General features: G+C 51.8%; 5 protein-coding genes across 5 annotated transcripts; 2 read left to right on the top strand and 3 right to left on the bottom strand.

Annotated features, from left to right (window-relative positions):
• Window positions 1-2,039: 2,039 nt before the first annotated feature.
• Window positions 2,040-3,710, top strand: N7510_000511 (uncharacterized protein; the record flags this gene model as incomplete). Its single annotated transcript, XM_056972440.1, has 1 exon — window positions 2,040-3,710. The coding sequence occupies one exon, from the start codon at window positions 2,040-2,042 to the stop codon at window positions 3,708-3,710; it is 1,671 nt and encodes a 556-aa protein (XP_056837557.1).
• Window positions 3,711-4,075: 365 nt separating this feature from the next.
• N7510_000512 (phytanoyl-CoA dioxygenase family protein) lies at window positions 4,076-5,269 on the bottom strand (the record flags this gene model as incomplete). Its single annotated transcript, XM_056972441.1, has 5 exons — window positions 4,076-4,088; window positions 4,139-4,164; window positions 4,220-4,312; window positions 4,367-4,581; window positions 4,639-5,269. 5 exons carry the CDS (start codon window positions 5,267-5,269, stop codon window positions 4,076-4,078), a joined length of 978 nt encoding a protein of 325 aa, XP_056837558.1.
• A 999-nt stretch (window positions 5,270-6,268) lies between these two features.
• On the bottom strand, window positions 6,269-8,177 carry rlmA (SRF-type transcription factor RlmA; the record flags this gene model as incomplete). Its single annotated transcript, XM_056972442.1, has 3 exons — window positions 6,269-7,843; window positions 7,905-8,061; window positions 8,122-8,177. The coding sequence occupies 3 exons, from the start codon at window positions 8,175-8,177 to the stop codon at window positions 6,269-6,271; spliced, it is 1,788 nt and encodes a 595-aa protein (XP_056837559.1).
• A 2,842-nt stretch (window positions 8,178-11,019) lies between these two features.
• On the top strand, window positions 11,020-14,330 carry N7510_000514 (DUF1708 domain-containing protein; the record flags this gene model as incomplete). Its single annotated transcript, XM_056972443.1, has 4 exons — window positions 11,020-11,209; window positions 11,305-11,556; window positions 11,607-11,835; window positions 11,885-14,330. 4 exons carry the CDS (start codon window positions 11,020-11,022, stop codon window positions 14,328-14,330), a joined length of 3,117 nt encoding a protein of 1,038 aa, XP_056837560.1.
• Window positions 14,331-14,995: 665 nt separating this feature from the next.
• On the bottom strand, window positions 14,996-15,925 carry N7510_000515 (ThiJ/PfpI family protein; the record flags this gene model as incomplete). The annotated part of the gene is made up of 3 exons (XM_056972444.1): window positions 14,996-15,387; window positions 15,510-15,747; window positions 15,848-15,925. The coding sequence occupies 3 exons, from the start codon at window positions 15,923-15,925 to the stop codon at window positions 14,996-14,998; spliced, it is 708 nt and encodes a 235-aa protein (XP_056837561.1).
• Window positions 15,926-16,756: the final 831 nt, after the last annotated feature.

The raw sequence follows: 16,756 nt of genomic DNA on the forward strand, positions 1-16,756 counted from the left end.
GCGCTTGAAGAATCGTCACGTCTAGTGTGAAGACTTGAAGGGAAAACTCAAGAGCACGTGATATTGTTTTGCACTGTTTTGTCTCTCTCTCGCTGTGTGTGTGTGTGTGTGTGTGTATTTAGTTTGCCTGCTTTGTCTTCAGTCTTCGGTCGAAGGTGACTGGAATGATACGTACTCTGCTCAATCGTGGAGAGGGCCCCACGTTCTCAAAGGTGGCTCGTTTGCGCAGTCAAATGATAGAATTTTTGATGACTATGCTCTAGCACTGAAGAACTCTATCCACTGTGGCGTCATTTCCTCGCTATGGGGTCTTGAGCATGTTTTTATCGTGTCTGCATCAAACCAGGTCAATGGGAAGAGCCCCTGTGGTCTTGATTTTGGATCAAAGGATGACTCGGATAAATTGGGGAAGGACATCTTTACTAGTGCATGCGATGAGCACTCAGGCACAATGTACTGGATTCTTATACAGGTTGGCTACAATGTGCTTCTATCATCGGTGGTATTACTATTCTGTAGTCTTTTTGAGTTGGGGGTGCATAGACGTTTACAAATTGCCGCTAGGCTTCTCCTTGGGTAATTCAGCCCTACATGGCACTTAGGCAGCATGTGTAAAGCAGTTTCGAATAAAATATATCATTTAAGGTCTCACTAAGGTCATGTAGAATACAGACTAGGCTAGTAGGAGTTGTTTAAATGATGAGTCTACATTGACCCGGCAAAAGCCGAATGAAGATTTCTAAAAACAGCGCATTCAAGTGTTTCGTGGAGTGTTTCTAAATACAGAAGGCTATTTTCAAGGCATCTAGATGCTGATGACTTGCGTATCACATTAATTTCCAGATTTCTATCCCTCTAGATAGTCTTACTCTCACCACTCTCATAACTCTCATGATTCTCACCATCACTCCTACACTACACTTTCCGCAACCATCTACCGTCATGATGGCGTTTCTGGTGAGAGACAAATTCAGACCATGTTGAGGTGGGGCTATATTTTTAGCGCCGTTGTTGACAGACGGTGTCCACATGCCAATTGAATGATCATCCTTAGGGCCAGAATGAACTGAAAAGCACCCTTGGCTCAATGGAAGTTAATGGCGACATTACTGAGGAAGCGATGACAATCAAGAACCAAGACAAGACACGGAAACGCGTGAAGATGTTGTTGATTGGAGCGGGGAAAAAGTTAGGATGCGTAGTAGCTAGGAATTCGCCTAATACATTAAACATTCCTTCAATTCCCTGCACCTGGCCGTTTTGTCGCTTCTCACCGGTCTCATGCCTCTGAGACCACCTCTCCTACTGCAACGTCTGCTCAACCCGTCAGTGGCAAATGATCGTTGATGCCGAACGAGCTGCGTAGGATGCGTGATCAACCGTCTGTGATGCAGCCTAATAGGCCAGAAAGTTCAGTCGGCGTTGCAATGTTATGCTGAATTGAGGAAGAATCGAAATTGCATTGCCGACATGGCGCATTCTCGCCAGGCAGCACCATCGTCCAAGCCCGAGAAGCTACAAGGCAGGCACGGAAAATGGAGATTGGCCTCGGATGATCAGAGCGGTCCTTGATAACAAGATCAGCTGCTATGATTACTAGCTGTAATTACATGTGGTGCATTGCGGAAAATGTGCAATATCACTCGCCATGAATATGAGACTTCGTTGCCAAATTCTCTGCTTTGCCTAGTCTTCCTTATGTATCTGTACCTTATCCACGCTCTACGGGCTGTCACCATGCCACAAGCCCATTCCGTCGACGCCACGGATTCTTTAATGGAATGGATGGCTTCTGGGACTCACGCGCTAAACTAGGATCGCGGACCTCCTCGTGGAATGGAGCTTGTTTGCGCGACATGGATCTACGTGCAGATTTCGTGGAGTGATTTGCAACTGTGTTTGGTGTCCACGTTGTGTATATATAGGCTGGTCTACCTGTGGAAGGGCTTTTAGAAGATGACCTTTGGTGCAAATTCCTAATACTAAGAACACACTTATTACGCGACGCTTTTATCTTGCAAGTCCAAGCCTTGGCAAAAATGTCCGCCAATATAGCAGCCTCTATACTTTTGTCACGCACTCAGACTGCGTACCCCAAACGAAATGTCTTTCTCGCCCTCGTCATTTCGACATTCTGTCGCACGGTTCATTCGAATCCAGAACACTACCGCGCTTCCTGGCCTGCCGCGGTTCAGGACCGTTGGGCAATGTTACGGGACGAGCGTGTGTCGCAAAGTCACTCAATGGATACCACCATCCATAAATGGGACCGCGACGGCGATGTCCAATGCGGAATACCGGACGACAGCCAGCCGATGTGGTTCACTCAGGGCGGTTGTAGCCTTGCAAGCCAAGACCTCACCTACGCCGACACGACCGGCAATATCACAGTCATCCGCACGGCCGCAAAGGGGGATCTTATCAAATTGACTTGCGAAGACGTGTATTGTCCGATCCCAGCTCGAGTTGACTGTTATGAACAGCCGGGTATCTGCTCGTCCGACGAGTGGTGCATGATCGACATCCACGAGAGATGGGGCCCGTGGGCCATGGCCCGTGATGGATCTACTCCGCAATGGGAATACTGCTTCAGTGTCGCTGATTTCGTCGCGAACTCTACTGATGAGGCGCTGATCTCTAGCTACAATGCTGATTGCGTTGCCAGCACTATCGGCGACTACGGCATCAAACTAGGGCCCAAGACGGAAGCCTGGAAACCTATTAGGGGAAGGTGTGTTTCATTCCGAAAGGCGGAGGAGAGCTGCATTGGCAACCCGCTCGAGTTTGGCCCTTTTGAACCTGATTTTGGTCTGAACTATGCCCGGGAACAAAGCGGTTGGCCGTTCCCTCGCCCGCTCGTTTGTGGTCCCGGACTTACCTGCACGGGTGCTGAGTTTGAGGTCCGCCCATCGACCTGCGTTGTCCAACGGCCCCTCAATATATGCTTTGCTGGTCCGTGGTGGGATTCTACCCAGTGTCCGAGAACAGAATCGGATGCCCCAAAAGGTGGCCTAACCATGAAGCAGACAGTGGAAGCTCTTCGCAGGGCTATCCTGTTGTATCCGGGCGAGATTGCCTCTCCCGGAGACTGCGCCTATTGGAATCGCACTAGCAACGTCGGCGTGAGTGTGCTCGCTACGCAGCATAGGATCTACAACATAGCCGCTGCCCTGTGGCCGACCCAACTCTTCGATGTAATACCTAGTTTCGAGGAAGTTATGCAATTGATTCCGGATCCCAATCTTTACGGAAGTCCCTCGGATTGCGTCGCCCAAGCCGACGTTCCTGGCTCAGACATCAACAAAGCTCTCGCTAACGCAGCCACGATTTCCTCGCAACCTAACCAAGTGTGGTCGCTCGTTCACTTTCTGATGCACAACCAACAAGCTCCTCTAAGTCCTAAACGCGTTGCTGCTTCACGAGCACTCGCCGCTCACCTCTCGGAAAGCTTTTGGTGTGACGACTGCCGGGGCTTCTTCTCAGTTGGCGTTATCGAGGTATACGGACTCCCACCTCTGAGTTCAAACCCTGAAGATCATGCCCGATGGTGGTGGTACGGCCACAACGTCGCTTCAGAACACGTCGCTTCAACCCGTGGCGGCCATCCCTGGATCCACGAATTGGGGGAGCAAGGCGTTGCTTCGTTTCAAAACCCCTACTTCATGACCTGGAAAGACGCTGTGGACATGTGGACATATAACAATTCTTAAACTAATCACTACTAGGGCGATGTTTCCATCAGTGTGGTTCATTTCTGAATCTCAGTTAGTTTGCCATACAACTCACAAAACTGTGTTATCATGAACATGCCTGATGTGGCGGTCATCGTATTCTAATTAATTACATTGAAAAGTACAATATCACACAGACGCTTCTTTAAACGAACTGCATTTGATGAATACTCGAACAGCGTATTATCCCACTGGCAAGGGTTTATTTAGCCAGACTCCTATCCTGGGTAGACAAATCATGATTCAAGATGATTTCTACCACTCAGAATATGTTGTTAACGTAGTTTTGAGTAATATTTAGAGTAAAGATTAACCCTGAGCCCCAGAACTCTAGCCTGCACTTTCTAAACCTCGTCCCTTTCGTATTGTTAGCGTCTATTTAAAATGGTTATAACATATAGACGTACCCTGGAAAAAATTGCTGTAGCCAACGCTATTAGAGATTCATTAGCATGGAGCCAGATTTTTTCTGCTAAGGTAACTCATACCTGATCGTATGGGCGCGAAGCATCGTAGAATCTCAAATCGGTTGAAAGTCTGATAGTAGATTTTGGATCGGTGTTCACGGTCGAGGCATGGATCTGAAATATCGATCAGTAATACCCAAATTTCATTTCATAGCTTAAATTACTCACAACAAACGGATCATGGAGCACAACATCTCCTGCCTCGAAGGAACTGATAAGCCACCTGCAATTGTGCTGAGCTGCAAATTTAGCGGGCTCTGTGGAAAGTCCACCTGAAATAGTCATGTTTTTGTTATATGGACTCTTGGCTTCTTGCCAAGACAGCCCACTCTGAAAAGCCTGGTGGGTGAAACTAGTTTCAAATTCTTCCCCCAAAACCTTGCCTGCCGATAGCTTAGCTTCTAGAAACCGTGGTCATGTATATATCATAACGAACTTACTCTGTTCCAGATACATCAACCCACCTCCGTTGATCTTGACATCACCCATAGCGCACCAAGCCGTGATATTTGTTACGTCTCCCTGCCTGAGGAACATTTGGTCATAATGCACACCAATTGGCTCTGATTGGGGAAGATTGCATCGGAATAAAGAACGCTTAAACTGGCGCACATCTTTCCACTGAGTGATACGTGCAACGAACTCTATCAGATTCGGGTGTTTGCAAAAGTCGTCTGTATACCATTCTTCGTTGTGCGCCTTGGCTGTCAGTTCGGAAAACAACGCTGCTTGCTTACTCTTAGGCTTTTCGAGGTCGGATTTTCGAGAGCTCAGGCCTGGGAAGTTCGATAGGGGTTGATCGAGATTGAATATTCCGTCTACGGGAGACGTGCCCGGCTTCAAGACATCTGAAGCGGACAGAAAGCGGAAGTATGATTCACGAGCTTTCAGAACATGGTCACGAGGAAGAAGACTTTTCACAAACAGGTAACCGTCCTCGTGGAATCGCTCTCTAAGGATCTCGATTGGAAGATTTGCATTCGAAGGTCGAAGCAAGCCAACCTGATGATTTAGCAGCTGGCCATCGGCAACGTAGATACTTTCAACGATGAGATCTTTCACAGTGGCCATTTTTCTGTGGGCTGCAGAGAAGGATGAGAAGGAGAAGTGCCTTGTAAAACCCGAAGAATCGGCAAAGAATAGTTTAAAAGAGTAGTTCTTTTTATATAAGCCTGGGTGTGAGTGGACTTTTAAGCGTGGGCCAAGGAGCAGCAGAATGAGGAGACAGAATAAAAGAACATGAAGATGGCCTCACTCGAGCGCGTTGAGTTTGGAACCCTCGCGACGTTCTATCTCGGTGTGATTTCGCCCGAGGTGGGGCGAGCGACGCTAAATGTTGTTCAGGCGGAGAGATAGTTCCGGGTTCCAAACCGCAGCTGATGTGACCTTTCAACAGAGGTCAGAATGAGAAAAGGAGACACTTTTTCAGTGCCTCACAGTGAGGTCTGGGGGTAAGTTAAGGGACGTGCTGTCTTCGATTAATGTTTAGCTCTTAGGAACCCTAGAGTTGATTATTGAGTGGAGACGTACTTCAGCTTCGATCTTCTTAAAAACATACCATATGCAACTATATACACAGAATAACGTCTGCCGGTGGGCCCTTTCCTATCCAGGCTGATCTATGATATACCAGTTGCCGGATGGGGTAGATCCGTGAGGGCGCTTAGGCTTGGAGATCAGCCATCCAGTACACTGCCTGCCTATAGGCCACCAAAATACGCATTTTGCTGCTCTACTCATCTTGGAAACACAGCAATGTGAACAAACGGCATCTATGTTCCTATTTCCCCTATACGAAAGAGCATAGGCACCTTATGTACAACAACAGAAAAAAAGAAACATGGAAAGATACGCCAATTTCCCGAACCAAAAAGTAAGCAGGCAACGATTGAACCATAGAAAACGATAGAATCCAAAGAGAAGAAAAGAGGCCACTTGGTAATCCAACTTCACGGCCCGTTGATAGCGAAGGCAAACGAAATGTAGAAGGGGGTATAGAGAGCATGAAAGACGACCCTGAAATCCACTGATCCAAAGAGGCTACCAAAGAAAGACATTCAGTCAAGGGCGTCATTTTTTGGGCTTTTTGCTGGTTCCTTCTCCCGGAGGACCTGAATCTGGGGATTTGCGTTTCTTGTCCGGTTCATCGTCCCGAGAGAAGCCAGGGCCACTTTGTACTGCGGGGGTTGGGAATGTGAGAGGACTGGGTAGCATGTTCGAATCAGGTCCTGAGCGGCCGAAACCCCACTCCGGGAAAAAGCTGGATGGTGATGGGAGGAGTGCGTCGGACACAAACCGGCTAGGAAGTGCTGATATGGGTGTTTCTATGTTGCTCGTGCTGTTCCCATTGTTATTGGGATTGCTAGCGTTGCCTCCATAGTTGTTCTGTGACGCGGCACCCGGCGGAGGTGGGCGGGCAAACGGATTCGGTGGGCCTTGCGCACCGGCGCTCAGAATTGCGCCGGCTGAGGGAGACGGAGGTGGGAGAACCACCCCGGATGGGGGATTGTCGGCGTTCCCTTTGGCAGGAGTGAGCGTCTTGTTTCCAGCAGAATCGCGCGATGAAGATTCGGCCGTCGCACTGCCGTGATCTGAGCTCTCGCTGGGAATCTGGACCTTCAGTTGCGGTCTTTTCGACGCTAATTGCCCGCTGTTTGTCCGCATTGGCGGTCTGATATCCGAGACTGACGAGATCGAGTTTGTACGAGGCGTGTCGGCCGCAACACTAGATGGTGCACCCCTGGACTCGGGTGGCTCGTGTTGCGGTGGGTGAATCTTCTGCAATATTTCTTCGCTCTGAGGTGGTTCGTATATTGGAACGCCAGAGCCAAAATGACGAGCGAGCACGGAGCCGCGGTCATCAATAGGCGTGAATATGCTGCGCGACTTGGATGAAGACAATGACCTAGGCTGTGGTGGGGACTGTCTCTCTTCAACCTTCAATGTCGCCGTCGTGTTTTCCTGGGAGCCTTGAGATGTAGGCACACTGCGCTGCTGCTGTTGGTTGTCTGCTGCATAAGGGGGAGGCGCCGAGCTTCTGCTAGACTCTTGCATGTATGCCTGCTGCTGCGCTGGTGCGTGCGAGCCCTGTGGCATTCCCATATGCTGCTGCTGTGGGCCCACTGAATGCGCATGAGGTGGCATATGTTGCGGGCCTTGATGATGTGGCGGCATCGATTGAGGCGGCAAGCCGTGGGGATGCATCGGCGGTGTTCCCTGATGCGGCGGATGACCGTAGTGCTGAAATTGCCCTGGGCGGACGTTCGGATTGTACATCGAGGGATTCTGCATGTATGCATATCCACCATTTTGCGGCGCAGGTGGCGGCGGAGGCGTGGCATGCTGCTGGGGGCCTAGATTCGAACTGCCACGACGGATATGATTCCTCGAAGTGGGACGCGAGTGCGATTGCGGGGTGCCGTGTCGCGTCAGAGGAAGGCCGTTGTGAATGGGGGGAGATGCGGAAGGCGCGTGGTTGATGTGTTGGAAGCCAGCCTGGTGTTGGAGGTGAGGCGGGCCGGCCGGCGCGCCATGTTGAACTGCTTGTATCTCTTCCGGAGCGGGTGTGGTCTCGTCTTCTTCGTCATCGTCATCGCGCTTACCAGAGAAATCATCTGGTCCCTTGTGCTCGTGGGGAGGTCCAAACTGAAGCAGGGCGGCATATTAGCAAGGAAATGGAATCGCAATGAAATCGGGAGATGCGTACATATTGATACCGTCCCAGGGCATCGTGCATGTCACACGATGAGTACTCGTATAGTTTCTTGTTGTGGCCAAAGATGATGACGGCAACGTCAACGGAGCAAAGAACGGCGAGCTCATGCGCCTTCTTAAAGAGGCCCCCCTTTCGTTTCAAGAACGTACTAGACAGCAAACGCGTCGGTCAGCTACAGTTCATCTTTTTGAGTCGAAGGTCGACTTACACAGAACGGTTGCGATCATCTTTGATGGCTTTGATCTCGATCTTTCTCCGACCCATTATGGATGGCTATGGGCGCACGACAAGTGCGACGATGTGTTTGAACAGAATATGGAAAGTCAAGCGATGCGCCTCGTAATCTACACGAGGTCCCGCACGGTTATGTGCTTGTCCGTGGGATGCAAACTTGACGCGATGCCGATCGGGGGTCGCGAAGTGAGACCCGGCGCGGGTCGGTGAAGGTTCTGAAGCGACCGTTCCCTTCAAGAAGTCGGGTCGCGATATCCACGCGGATATCACCGGGGGAGCAACGAGCCCTCGCGGAGTATTTGACACTTCAGAAGACCTGAAGATGAACCACCGCGCGACTGAAGCGGGAGGGAAGGATGAGAGAAGAATGGACGGGGGGGCACTCAGGGGACGAGTACCACACCAGGAACCAGAAGGGAGATGGACCAGAGAGGGAAGCGACACTGCCCGGGCGGTACCAAGCAGGTAACTAATGGGGATGACTAGATCGGGCCGGAAAAGTAGTGATTGACGATGCAGCAAAGGTTGATTCTAAAGATAGCATCGAGGGAAAAAAGGAATGGGAAAGGAGCGAGACAGGGTGGGGCTTAGGTAAGCAGCCGTGTTCTATTTATAATGGCGACGATGATCGGGCCCGCGCTTAGAGGGCCTATGAGAAGGGAGATGTCTGTGATAGGGATTCCCTGGTGTTGGTCCATGCAGTAGGAGCGATGTCGCTGTGCCATTATGCAACAGAGGTGGTAGTGACTACTCCGGATAGAGTATGGTGAAGCCTCACGGCCGGGGTGGATCTTCCCCCCAGTGCAAGGGGGCGGGTCGTTCTCTAGCGGGGTCTAGATGCTGGAAATAACCTACTTACCTGGTAGAGAACTTTTCAGGTCCAATTATGTCATGCCTGCTGGAGGTCAACCCGGATGCAGATGGAAAGACAATGGGGACTAAATCTACTAGCTGCCTTGTTTGAAAAGCGCCTCAGAGAACCTCAGAGCACCTCATGTCGCTTGAGACTCGCCCTAATATCCCCGCCCACCCAACTCGGACGCTGTCACGTACCTCGCAGTCGAAAATCCCCTAGACGTCACACGTTCGCATTACGATGCATTGCAGTAACTCAAACATGCCACTAGACACTCAAACTCCCGCTGGTAACAGAGGAGGGATCTGATGTCCTATCGAACGACAATACGCGACCCGGCAAGTTCGTCAAGCTTCAGTATTGTCGGCCGACTCAGCAACATGGACAGTCCAGCCATGCTATTTACCTTACGCATAATTCCGAGAAACTTCCACTTCCATAATACCACCTGCTCGAAATGCAGTGGTTCCTCTACGCGATCCAATCAGTGACCATGGATTTTGATCAGGACGATGAAGGCAACAACGACGACGATTACAATGACTTCCCTGCCATCTAGTAGCGGATTTTGTACGAGAATGAGTCGCCCGGCGGTATCGAGTCCATCGCGTGATACGATCGTGGCCGTGACCATACGTTAAGAGAGAGCAGATGAGACCATGCGCAAGACCCAGCAGGCGCAACATGCCCTCTTAAGTCAGCTTACCGCGAGCAGCAATGTCAAGAAAGAGTAGGGGCGTTGAGGGAGGACATACTGTAACAAATTGTTTCTCTCGGGTGGAGGGGAGTGCCAGGGGAGATTCAGGATGTGGATGATATAGCTACATGGCGCTTCCTACCGCCATTGCTGTACCCCATACTAAAACCTTGGGCGGTGCATCGGAGAGCAAGAGACGGGACGTTTGTCATCACGCTCTCACCAGATGTGTATTCCTTTTTGGGCTGGTTTCTCTTCGCGTTCATAGGCAGAATCTCGATAACGAATTCGGCCTGGGCATCAATTTCGGTAGGCTCTTGACTATGCTAAAAACAATAGAGAGAAGGATAGTTTGCCAGGCCTCCCTCTGGCGGGTCCAGACTCTGGACATTCAATCAATTATTGTACTCTAGCACTATTCACGGTGGCCCCTGCAGAGACCTCTTGTCCATTATGTCATGTTGGTCACCTGCTCTGGACAACCCTAGATCACTTACGATGTATGCAAGTATATGGGCAGCCTGTTTCAGGGCTTCCGGAGACTTCATGATTGGCCCCCGGTTTGGGGATGAAGTCATGCGTGATGTTTTGCACATAGTTACTTGTCGACTGGGCACCGCCGAAGCTGAACCTTGGATCGGACCACCCCAGCTTGGAGATGATGATCGTCACCATCATCCATTATTCTGGTTCCTGCCACTGTCATACCTGCCTCCCACAGTAGGTAGTGACTTGCCCTTGTAAGTCATCATCGTCACCACTTTGGGATAATCTTATCATTCGGCGTTGTCCCCCATTGCTGTTCGTTGTGTGTTTGTTGGGCGGTGGCTTGCCCCGAGGTCGAGACCGACGGGTAAGTTTAGTGTGGTTTCGTTTACCCCTGAACCAGCATCGCGAAACTCTGAGCTCTTCTTTCTTCCGCCTCTTTTTTCTGTTTCTCTTGGGTTTTATCCCTTCCTTTCCTTTTCACCCTCTCTCGCTGTCTCCCCTTCCGTTCTCTTCTCTTCTCTTCTGGGGGTTTTCTTGGTCGTCTCCCCAATCTGCACGCTCCCCCGAGCCTCTCCCGTCGCATTCCTGACCAGGGATTCCCTTCTTTCCTGAGCCTTATCCGGGGCTGCAGGACATCCCGGATTTTGTTCCTTGTCGGTTTCCTGCATTGCTCGCATATTTCACTTAGCAACCTCCCTTACTGATTTGTTGGCTGTTGAGCAGACAACCAAAAAAAAAAATAACGAGGCGGGACCGCATTTCCTTCCCAACCCCTGGTCCGCTTCCCCGACGCCCAAACTCCAATTCTCGCGGTCGCATCCCCTCCCAAAATGCCGTTCTTTTCTCGCGTCTTCCGGGGTAAAGACTCCAGCGCGACCAAAAAGCAAGCCAAGCCGGCGCCGACCTCGGACCCAACGCCCGCGAAGCCCAAGTGGACCGACGCATGGCAGCGCACGGAGGTTGCGCCGGAGGAAGTGCAGGATCTTGTGAAGGGCTGTGCGCAAGAATTGAAGGCTCGAGGTGGGTAGCAAATTCCGATTGCAACCATGTGGTGGTCGTGGCACTCGGCCCGCACCGGCCACGCGCATTCCACGGATTGCTGATCATTGGAACAGCTCTTGACACTCCTTTCCTTCTCCTGCCGTTCCGTCCAAGCTCCGATCCCAGCGCCGCCCGGACTTTCGTTCGCAACTACTTCAACCAGTCCTTCGAGAAAGGCACCCCTGTCAACGGCGATGAGCTCATGCAGGAGCTGCGGCTCAATGAGCCGATGGTACTGGCTAGTGTGCTGAAATGGTGCTGGAGCAGACTTCCCGGTGGTGTGGTTACGTGGGAGGCCTATGAGCTGTTCAAGGTCGGCGAACAAGGTACGACTGGACAACCAGGAATGCGGGGGACACGCTGACAATGAGTACAGACTCCGATTGGGCCCGCGACGCTTTCTCGACCTTTATCCCAATCAGTGTGGACTCCGATGCGCGTACACAGATCATCTTCTCCTTCTTTGACTTGCTGGCTGCAATTGCCGCGCATGGAAAGAGCAATGGTCTGGGAGGTCGCAAACTCTCTCGCTATGCTGGATGGTGGGCCTTTGAACATACGGACACGGGCAATGGTTTCGAGGCTTCCTACAAGAACTGGGCTGCGTATGGATCTCTCCCCCCACTGAAATGGGTGTAATACTGACGTCTATAGTGGTGCCGATGCCACGAGCCACCTGTTTTTCGCCTATTTGCGTTCTCTGACGCCCGATGTGCCGCGTGGAGTCACCGGTATCTCTTCTCTGCCTATTTCCCTTCAGACTCTTCTCGAAGCCACGGAATATCCGCCGGAAACCCCCAGTTTGTTACAGGTCAGTACGACCAAGGTGGTTATGATCGTGGAGAGTGTCTCTCCAACGCCCTTTTCCTTGCTGCGCCGCGCAAGGAACTTCGAATACAGTGACAACGATTGGCACTTGCAGGAGTTTGCCGACTTCGAGGACCCGATTCAGGCATTGACCGACGAGTGCCTGCGTGTGCTTAAGTGTATTTCCACCACAAATGAGTCCACCGTCTCCACCTCGAAACACTCGACCAGCCTGCGGGATGCTTCCTGGTCCCGTTTTGAGGATATTGGGTTCGGAGGTTCAATTGAGTCTGACCAAGAGGATGAGGATGCCACCGCAGCGGCAGCGGTGCAAAAGAACGAAGCGGCTGGAGGTATAAAGTCTGTGCCTCAGTCTCAGGGCGCTGATTTCGGCCGTCCTACCACTCCGTCCTGGGCCGACTTCATGTCGTCCGGCTTCGGGGATGAGAACAATCTCAAAAATCCTGTCGGCCCCCTGCTTCTGCCACCGGACAAAGTACTGCCTCCTATCGTCGCAGCACGAGGCCAGAGCTCCCAGTCTCATAAGCGTCACTTGGACGCCGAGCCGTCGCTGGAGCCGGGTGAGTTGGCCAGCATCAGCACTCTGGATCTGGACGACTCATTCTGGTGGGTTTGGATCACTAGTCTGTCTGGCGACGAGCCCTCCGCACGCAAAGCAGTCTTCGGCCGTTGCGCACTTCTCGAAACCGTCATTCGTAATACAAAGTGGTTGGTCCTTGAGGAACAGGTCAAGGGCGCCGCCCCGGAGCCGGAGGTGGGAGCGCAAATTGTCGAGAAGAAACGCTTCTTTAGCTTTGGTAGTCGCAAGGGTACCAAGCTGAGCCGCCGCAAGTCCTCGGCTAAGAAGGTATCTTCAATTGAGGAGTCGTACAAGCGCACGGGCAACCAGGCTGGGCAAAGCAAGACCAGCATTGGACCCGATCAGCACAAGCGCATTCAGGCAGCTGCCGCAGCTCTGCAAAAGAGGCATCGCGAGCAGGAAGCCCAGGCAGCTAAAGACCAAGGTCACGCTGGCGATGAAAGCCGTTCCACGAAGACTAACTCGGTCCTGACGCTCCAGCCGGCTATTGTGAACGAGGCCTCTTCGGCTATGAAATGGGCCAACAATTATGACAAGCATTCTCTTCGAGCCGCCTATCTGAGTGACACCCGTGCTGGTACTGGCACTCACGCTGAGCATGCTGCAGCACCTCCAGCAGAGAAGCCTACCACTCCCACACCCGCCCCGCTGGCCACTACAACGTCTAAGAACCCTCCGCCGCCGCCTCCTAAGGATGCCGTGGCGACCCCGCTGCCTCCATCCCCCGAGCCGCCTGCAAAGCCCCCCAAGGATGATGTACCTCCTCCACCTCCACAGGATGATGATAAGAAGGCCGCCACCAAAACAGTGGTAGTTGAGCCGCCTGTTGAACCGTCGCCTCAGGAACTGGTCGAGGAGACCAACAAGAAGCTCAAGAAGAAGAGCGGCAACGCCGGATTCAAAAACATGTTTACCGCCAACAAGAAGAAGAGCGATCAGCCGCCCGTAAGGACTACCGGTGTTTCTTCCTCTGTGGCAGCTGCGCGCGCCGCCCTCGAAGCCAAGGCCAAGGAAGCTCAGGACTCCGTGCCCAAGTCATCAAAGACATCTGTGCTGAAGAAGAAGCCCGTTCCCGAGAAGAAGGCCGAGGCGACATCCCCTGCCCCTGCCCCTGCTGCGGAACCGGAGAAGCCCTCAACCCCCCAGAAGACTGAAGAGCCCGTGGCCGAACCTGTGGTTGAACCCGAGGCTATCGCACGGCCGGCTGCCAGCTCAATTAACGAGAATGCCGGCGGGCCACCGACGACACGACACGCAGTCGAGTATGACGCTCTCTCGCGCGTCGATACCAACGAGCGCGACGCGGCTGATCAGGAGTTCTCCAAGTTTGACCAGGGCCCTTTGATCGAGCAGCCTGCTTTTATTCCTGTTGAGTCGCCGCAGTTGACTCCTATGGCTGCGCCAGTACCAGAGGCAACTCCTGAGGCCTTACCGACCCCTGCCAACGGCCATGATGACGAGCCTGCTTCTGCCCCCGAAGCTGAAGGCGAAATCTCGTCGGACGACCGCTGGGCTCAGATCCGCAAGAACGCTGCGGAGCGAATTGGCGCCCCTGAGGAGCCTGAGACCCGGACTAGCCAGTCTGAGCGGACAGACGAGGGAGACACCAGCGGCGAAGAAACCATCGAGTCCCGCGTTGCTCGCATCAAGGCCCGTGTCGCCGAGCTAACCGGAAACATGGAGACAAATTAGTAAACGCATCGCGTCCATTCACGTGCAGTGCCTCAACCCTATCTCCGTTTTTGTTTTGGAATTTCCTTTTGTTCATTGACCTTGAATCACCTTTAACCCTTTATTCTTCCGACGATCCAGGATTCCTTCTCTCCTGTCTTCATCCTCATTCATATACCCTCTCTCTCCCAACGAGTGTTTACTTGCTTGTCTTGTCTTGTCGAGTGTGGTTCGTCTGCTTCCCACAGCCAATTGGAAGAACGTCTCCCTCTGAATGAATGGGCAGATGAAAATTGTGATACGATTGACGGATTATTTTGGTCTTTCTTTTGGCCTAGTTCTTGCTTTCTTCACACTCCTCGTCCCGGGCTGGACAGATATCCCTTTTTTTTTTTCTTTATCATTTGGAAACAACCCCATTCACCCTATTGTCTTGTCACCTCTCACCCACCCTAATCCGGTTGCTGCTCTGCTGCTGCTACTGCTGCTTCTTGCTGCTATGCTATGCTCTATTCCCCTTTTGCTACTGGTTATTTTCCCAGTTTTCAGTTGCTATCAACCAATATGACTCGTTTGTTTTGAATCTGTGTACTAGTAGTAGTGTAGGCTAGATAGCTACGCTATACTCTATGTGGCACCAACTGCATGTCCACCAACAGTAGGCCAGCAGGCAAGTAACAATAATCCTAGAGCCCCAAAGCCTTAAGAATCTCCTTCCCAACCGCAGTCGCCGACGCCGGATTCTGGCCCGTGATGATCGTCGAATTCGTCCCAGCAGCCTTGGACACAACAACCTTCTCCCCCCAAGCCGCATCGGCCTTGACATACTTCCCGCCCGAAATGCGTCCCAGCTCCGTCTCCAGCATGAACGGCACCACAGACGACATGCCCGCCTGGTCTTCCTCTTCATTCGAGAACCCCGTCACCGTGACGCCGGAGATGAGCGGCACGCCTGACGGAGCGGTTGCATTCAGCAGCACGCATGGCGCATGGCACACTGCCGCGACGGGCTTGTTGGCTGCCGCGAAGGTTTGAATGAGGGCTAGGCTTGTTGGGTCGGTGGTAAGGTCGAACATGGCTGTATTATTTCCGCGTATTAGTTGTTGTCTCTTTTCTTGTTTTTTTTTTCTCTCTCTCGTGCATATACCATTCCCGTTGGGGTGTATATAACTGAAAAGAAGAAGGGAGGGGTTTGCATACGGCCATGACCTCCAACATAGAAGATAGCATCAAACTCGCTCGCGCGCGGCACCATGTCCGCCAGCTTGTGCGTGTTCGTCCAGAGCGGCTTCTGCTCAGCTAGGAACGTCGTCGCCACGGGGTCGGACTCGAACATCTTGACCGAGCTCGGGTCTAGAGGGGCCTCGCCGCCCTTGGGCGAGGCGACGGTCAGCGAGACCTTGGAGTGCAGGACATCGTGTGGATGGGCAAATTCGGGCTTTGGGATTCGGAGTTAGTCAGGTATGTAAGGGGGGGGATCGGGGTTTTTTTTTGTGCGGTGTGCGGAAATATATATCTCGCGAGGTAGGAGGTCTTACCAGGTACCACCCCGTGCGAGCACGGTTAGCCGGGATTTCGGCTTGAGAGGTGAGCACGACGAGAACTTTGGGAGCCATTGTACGTCGGAATTGTGCGTTTGCGTATGTGTCAGGAGGAATTATTGAAGGGGATGTGTGTTCCAGTCTAGCTACTAAATACCCAACGATATCACCATCTCGTCACTACCCCTCCGATCGCCGCAGCAAGGATCTGCAATGATATCATGGGTCGAGGACATATCTCACTATGATATATTTTTTTTACCTGCTACGTAATAATATGAGCTCGTCTAAACCACCTTGACTTCTCCAAAACGCAGGCCTAAACCCTAAAACTCTGTGTGAGGGCAAATATGAAAACATAATACAGTGGAAAAGAGACGGCGCTAAGATTGAGACTATACTACATTTGTATAGAAACGGTGCTCACCGTACAACCCTGACCCACCAGGGGTTTTAGGCTTTTAGTCCTTGTGATGAATTCTTGGATATCTTAGAAGCCGAGGATGAGTCTGGGGACAACCAGGAAAACACCAGCAGCCAGGACAAATGATTGGCGGAGAGGTTTCATTCATCTCATGATGACGGATTCCAGCTAGCAAGTGAAACGTGGGCAATCGGAATATTGATTCGAGCCAGCTTAAGTGGGTGGCAGTGGTGCCAATAAGCTAGACCTTGAGCAAGGAGACTACTGGTGGTTAATGTATTCCCATTCACAAAGAGCCTAGGTGAAATCCAAGTCTAGGAAAGTGCCCTAGCAGAGTTGAACATGGGTCGGAGTATAGCTGCATTATGAATTACTTTTTTGTATCTAGTTGTATATGCACATGTCACTGCCCTCGAACGCCTATAATAAGAATAAAAAAGAGGCATAGTGTACAACCATCGCAGAACCACTGAATAGGCTCG

This window comes from Penicillium lagena (assembly GCF_028827675.1).
Source record: "Penicillium lagena strain IBT 129212 chromosome Unknown utg000001l_segment0_segment0, whole genome shotgun sequence".
NCBI lineage: Eukaryota > Fungi > Ascomycota > Eurotiomycetes > Eurotiales > Aspergillaceae > Penicillium > Penicillium lagena.